Genomic DNA, 5,105 nt, shown 5'->3' on the forward strand with positions numbered 1-5,105 from the left:
CTCCTTGTGCTCTGGGGGCCCAGCGGAGGAGCGGGAGGGCGGTGGGACGGGCCGGCCGGGCGCCTGGCAGGGCTGCAGGACCCCCGGACGGTGCAGGATGGACCCCAGCCCCGCCCGGGTGCTGCGCAGGCCCCCTCGGCCCTTCTCCGCTGGCCCAGCACGACCGCGGCCTCGCCCACCCCGGCCTGCGGCCCTCGGGGGACCCCCCCCGGGGACACGGGGCTGCCGGTGCCGGGGACCGCCGCCCCCAGGCAGCCTCGGGAGCTGGGCAGCCCAGCCGAGGGCCGGCGGGCGATGCGGGCCGGAGCCCGCTGCCTCCCGGCTGCCCCGGGGACAGCAGGAGCCTGGCGGCCCCAGGCAGAAGCCCCAGAGCCTCCCCGGGCCTGGGGCGCTCAGACGGGGAAGGCTCCGGCCTGTGAAGAGCACGGGGGGGCCCTGCCGGGGCCGGGGGGGGGCCGGGGCGGGACGTGGCCCCGGGACGGGCCCGGACCCCGCGGAGCCGCCTTCCCTCAAGGCCGCACCGGTTCGGTCGCGGCTTTTCGCGACACCCGGCGGCGCTTTGCGGCGTCTGCGCGGCCCCGGCGCTTTACGGCAACGCGCCCCGGGCGGCGGCGGCGGCGGGCGGAGCGCGATGAGTTTTTACGAGGCGTTTCGGGGCTTCTTCGGGTTCCCGGGGCGGCGCAGGTACCGGAACGCCGGCCCCGACCCCCGCCACCCCCGACGCGGTGCCCCTGGACCCCCCGGCTGCGCAGAGCCCGGCCCGGCTCCCCCCGTGCCCCCGCCCGCACAGGCCCTGTCCCGGGTCCCCCCCAGCCCCTGGTTCCCAGCCCCCGGCTCCCCCTCAGCCCCCGGTTTCCAGCCCCCGGTTCCCCCCCGTCCCAGCCCCCGGTTCCCCCCTCCCGTCCCTCCCCAGCCCCCGGTTCCCAGCCTCCGCCCCCGGTCCCCCCCCCAGCCCCCGGTTCCCCCCTCCGGTTCCCAGCCTCTGCCCCCTGTTCCCCCCTCAGCCCCCGGTTTCCAGCCCCCGGTTCCCCCCCAGCCCCCGGTTCCCCCCTCAGCCCCCGGTTCCCCCCCCCGGCTCCCCCCAGCCCGCGGTCGCCGCGCGGGTCCTGTCCCAGCCCCCGGTTGCTCCGGGCCCGGGTGTCTCTCAGCACCGCGGTCCCGCAGGCCCCGGGACCCGCTCTTCGGCGGGACGGCGTGGGATGAGGAGGAGGAGGAGGAAGATGACGGCCCGTCCCTGGCGCAGCCCCCCCAGGACTTTGGCTTCGGGTCCCGCGGTGCCTTCGAGGAGCTGTTCCGGGACGTGGGCGAGCTCCTGGGCGTCTTCGGGGGGGCCTGGACCGGGCCCCCGCAGCCCTTCGGTGGGGATGGGGAAGGGGCTGCCCCCGCCGGGGGCTGAGCGGGGGCTGGGGGCCGATGCGGAGCCCCTCGGGGGGCCCAGCCTGACCCGACCCCCTCCTGCTCCTCAGAGCCCCCCCTGCCCGGCCCCGGCGAGGGCAGCGCGGGGCGGCCGCTGCGGGACTCCATGCTGAAGCACCCGGACAGCCCCACATCCCCAGGAGACCCCGAGAGCGCCAGCGACCCGGCCCGGCCCTGGAGACCCTTCCTGGGGGTGGGTGAGGGCTCTGCCTCACGCGGGCTCGGCCGTGGCGGCCATTGGAGCCTGCCGTCGCGGTGTCGCGCTTTGCCTCCCCGTCACCGGCGCGTGGCTTTGCCTTGCAGCTGGAAGACGCTCACCCGGCTCCTCCTGGCCTGAAGGAAGACCAAGGTGGGTGCCGGGGGCCGCGGGGTCTCTGCCTTCCCTGCTCCGCCTGCCCGTGCTGTCACAGGCCTCGGGGCGCATCCCCACGCCGCTGTCACCGTCTCACCTCTCCCCCGCAGACCTGGACTCCCAGGTCTCCTCCGCGGGGTTGGGGACCATCCTGAGACCCGAGGAGCCCAAATCCCGCTCTTACTTCCAGAGCGTCTCCGTCACCAAAGTGACTCTCCCTGACGGGGTGAGTGTCCGCGGCGGGCACAGCCGTGGGCCGTGGGTGACCTGGGGCCGCGGTCCCCGGCGCAAGGAGCAGAGCCCAGGGCGATGGCGTCTCTCAGGGCTCGGTGCTTTGCGCAGGCGGTGGAGGAGCGCCGGACCGTGCAGGACAGCCAGGGCCGCCGGGAGACGACGGTGACGCGCCGGAGGGGGGACCAGGCCTTCATCACCACCACCAAGGAGGACGGGCAGAGCAAGGACTACCGGGAGGAGGTGGTCAACATGGATGACCGTGAGTGGGGCGCTGAGGTGGCGAGGGGAGCGGGCCGGGTCCCCTCTGAGCGAGCTCACCCTGCTCTCCCAGGGGAGCTGGCGCAGTTCGCGGGCACATGGCCGCAGCAAGACGAGCTCCGCGCTCCCAACCTGAGCGACCCCTCGTCCACGCTGGGCAGCTTCTTCCGACGCTGGTTCTCGAGCTGGTAGCTGTGCCCTCTCCCGGCTGAGCACCCTGTATGTGTGATGGGTGCTGGGTGGGGCGAGCCTGGGGCTTCCCAGGGCCGTGGGGACGGATGCCGGCTTGGGGGCCGGGGCTGCCGGCTCCAGCCAGGGCGGGCGATGGGCAGCAGCCTCTTCTCACCGCCTGTTTTTTTTGCAGATGGGTCAGATCCTGCTGGGAGCTGGCGCCCGGGCTGGGGGCTGCCCCCCTTCTGGGGCGCTGCAGGGACCCCCGTGGGGGCCGAGTGCGTGTGTGCGCGTGTACAGAGTAATAAAGTCTATTTATGCTAACGGCGACCTGCCAGGCTCCGTCAGGCTGGAACCTCCCCGATGTGGCTGCTGGGGCGGCTCCTGGGGGCTGCCCCACGGGTGCAGGCAGCTGCCAGGCTCCTCTGCCCTGGCCCCTGCTGCTCCCTCTCCCCTTTCCCTGCCTGCCCAGCGCCGTCCTAACGCCTCCCCTGGGCCGCTCTCGGGGCCCGTCCTGGGAGCCTTTCCAAGGCCTCTTCATTAGCGCTGCCTGCGGTTGCGGCTTGGGCAGGGATCTGGCAGGGAAAAAGCGGGGAGGCCTCCCCGGAGGGGAAGCACCCGTGCCGGCTCGCCTGAGCGAGGTCTCGGTTCCTCACAGCCGCTGGAGGATCCCCGGGGGCTCCCGCCGGGCCTGGTCCTGCCTGGGGACGCCGTTGTCCCTGGCCCCTGCCACGTTCTCCCTGCAGCGTGGCCCTGATTGCTTTAAAGTCTGCGTGTTATCACCCACCCCAGCCCTGGGGCTCACCAAATCACGCCGGGACAGAGGCACCGCCACCGCCACCCGTTCCCGGGCAGCCCCATGGGCACCGCTTCCTTCTTGAAGAGGGCCCAGGCTCTGCTCCACGTCCAAAACCAGCTGGCGTGGGAGCTCCTGGCTGGGCTGCCGGCCGTCTTCGTGCCCGCCAGGGCTGACCGTGGGGCAGCGGCAGCGCCGGGGGTCCCAGGGCTCCCCTGCCCGTCCCTCGCCGGGAGTGGTGCGGTTTGGGGCTGCGCCGTGCTCGCTGGCCGACTTGGCACTGCCTGGCCTCCCGCTTGGACCCCGTTCCTGCGGCGTGGTACGCCCTCCGCCAGCGGCGGCTCCGGCGCGATAAGGGCACGGGCGCTGTGCCTTGACGCCTCCCGCCCTGGAACAGGCAAAGGTTGGGGCTCCGGAGCCGCGCTTGGCATTTGGGCTGCATCCCGCGCCGGTGGCACCCCTTCCCCGCCGTCTCCCCAGGGAAGCAGATTACTTAATTGCTCATAATTTGTTTACCATGCTGGCAAAACCACAAGCGAGACCGGTAACCACCTCCCTGCCTGTCCCCGGCCGGTGCCATGGAGAGAGCGCAGGCGGAGGCACCGGAGCGGCTCTCGCCTCGCTGCCCTTCTGGCACCTGGGGCCGGCGCTAATCCTGCCGGTGCAGCGCGGCGGGGCAGCGGCCCTCGGGGAGCAGGGGGGCTCAGTGAGGGGCCGTGGTGGAGCCCTGTCCCTCCTCGCCAGCCGATCGCCCTGAGCGGCTCGGCACAGACGGTCACCAGCTCGGCACAGACGGTCACCAGCTCCGGGACGAAGGGGAACATCCTCACCGCCTGCCCGGTGGGTGCCCTGGCCGTCACGGCAGCCGCCTACGCGGCGGGGGGAGTCTCCGGTGAGGCTGGGGAGGGGGTCCCAGCTCCCGCTGTCTCCCGGCTCCAGGCCCCCGGGGCCTTCCTCTCCCAGCCCCTCTCCCCGCGCCCTTGCGGGGGCCCCCCTGAACCCGGCGCTCTCCCTCGCCACGTGCCCGCTCCAGCCGTTTCCCTGGTGGAAGTTTCCCATCTTCGTGGCCGCACAGACCTCGGGAGCTTTCATCACCGCCGGAGCCATCTACGCCCTCTACTACAGAACGGGGAGGCGAGTGGGTGCCCGGCGGGGGAACACCGCGGCAGTGCCGGCGTGGCCGGGCTCGCAGACGGGCTCTGCCTCTGCTCTGCAGAAGCCGTCCGGCGCTACAGCAACGGGACCCTCGCCGCCTCCAGCCCCTGGGAAACCGCCTCCATCTTTGCCACCTGCCCTGCTGGCTACCTCTCCTTCTCCAATGGCTTCTTGGACCAGGTGGGTGCCGGCGTTGGCTCCCCCAGACCCCTCCGGTGGTGCCAGTCCCCACGGCGCTGAGCCACAGGTAATGGGCACGGCGCTGCTGATCGTGGGTAACTTGGCCACCCTGGGCACCCACCAGGGTGTCCCCAGTGGCCGCGGCCCTGCCGGGGTTCTCTGTCGAGATCTCCCTGGGCTCCAACTGCGGCTGCCCCGTGAACCCCGCACGGGATTTCGGGCCCCGGCTCTTCCCCTGCGTGGTGGGTTGGGGCGCAGAGGTCTTCGGGTGGGCAGAGGGAAGGGGGCGAGGTGCGGGGTGGCAGGGGTGACCGAGATGTCACCCGGGGAGAAGTACACCGGGGGTGCTGCCTCAGAAGAAGCGATGCCAGGGTCCCCCCTGCCACCCCGAGCTGGCGGCACGGTCCCCCCCGCAGTCCCCGTCACACCATTAAACGAGCCCGGAGGCCATGGGGTGCCTCGTGTCTGGACACGGGGGGAGGCAGCAGCCCCCAGCCCCCCTGGGGGGGCAGAACCGGCCAGGCCTGGCTGTGGGGGGACCCC

General features: G+C 73.3%; 2 protein-coding genes across 3 annotated transcripts; both read left to right on the plus strand.

Moving 5' to 3' along the window:
* Window positions 1–544: 544 nt before the first annotated feature.
* On the plus strand, window positions 545–2,755 carry HAX1 (HCLS1 associated protein X-1). 2 transcript variants are annotated; one of them, XM_087772119.1, is made up of 8 exons: window positions 545–684; window positions 1,165–1,358; window positions 1,467–1,609; window positions 1,720–1,765; window positions 1,879–1,994; window positions 2,111–2,261; window positions 2,334–2,479; window positions 2,625–2,755. In XM_087772119.1, exons 1-7 carry the CDS (start codon window positions 632–634, stop codon window positions 2,450–2,452), a joined length of 822 nt encoding a protein of 273 aa, XP_087628245.1. In that variant the 5' UTR covers window positions 545–631; the 3' UTR covers window positions 2,453–2,479; window positions 2,625–2,755. The 2 variants fall into 2 exon arrangements, with proteins under 2 accessions (XP_087628245.1, XP_087628244.1); XM_087772118.1 differs by having other exon boundaries at window positions 2,111–2,479.
* A 535-nt stretch (window positions 2,756–3,290) lies between these two features.
* Window positions 3,291–4,873, plus strand: AQP10 (aquaporin 10). The gene is given in 3 exon segments (XM_087771921.1): window positions 3,291–3,405; window positions 3,986–4,725; window positions 4,727–4,873. Coding segments are annotated over 3 exon segments (1,002 nt in total).
* The last annotated feature ends 232 nt before the right edge of the window (window positions 4,874–5,105 follow it).

This window comes from Nipponia nippon, unplaced genomic scaffold, assembly GCF_047370975.1.
Source record: "Nipponia nippon isolate SJK-2023a ecotype South Korea unplaced genomic scaffold, ASM4737097v1 scaffold_36, whole genome shotgun sequence".
Classification (NCBI taxonomy): domain Eukaryota; kingdom Metazoa; phylum Chordata; class Aves; order Pelecaniformes; family Threskiornithidae; genus Nipponia; species Nipponia nippon.

Excerpts from the sequence above, each read along its gene's own strand:
- HAX1 (XM_087772118.1), top strand. The coding sequence starts at position 632 with ATGAGTTTTTACGAGGCGTTTCGGGGCTTCTTCGGGTTCCCGGGGCGG. Across the intron at positions 685-1,164 it reads GGGTTCCCGGGGCGGCGCAG|GCCCCGGGACCCGCTCTTCG; the intron begins GTACCGGAACGC and ends GCGGTCCCGCAG. Across the intron at positions 1,610-1,719 it reads CCTGGAGACCCTTCCTGGGG|CTGGAAGACGCTCACCCGGC; the intron begins GTGGGTGAGGGC and ends TTTGCCTTGCAG.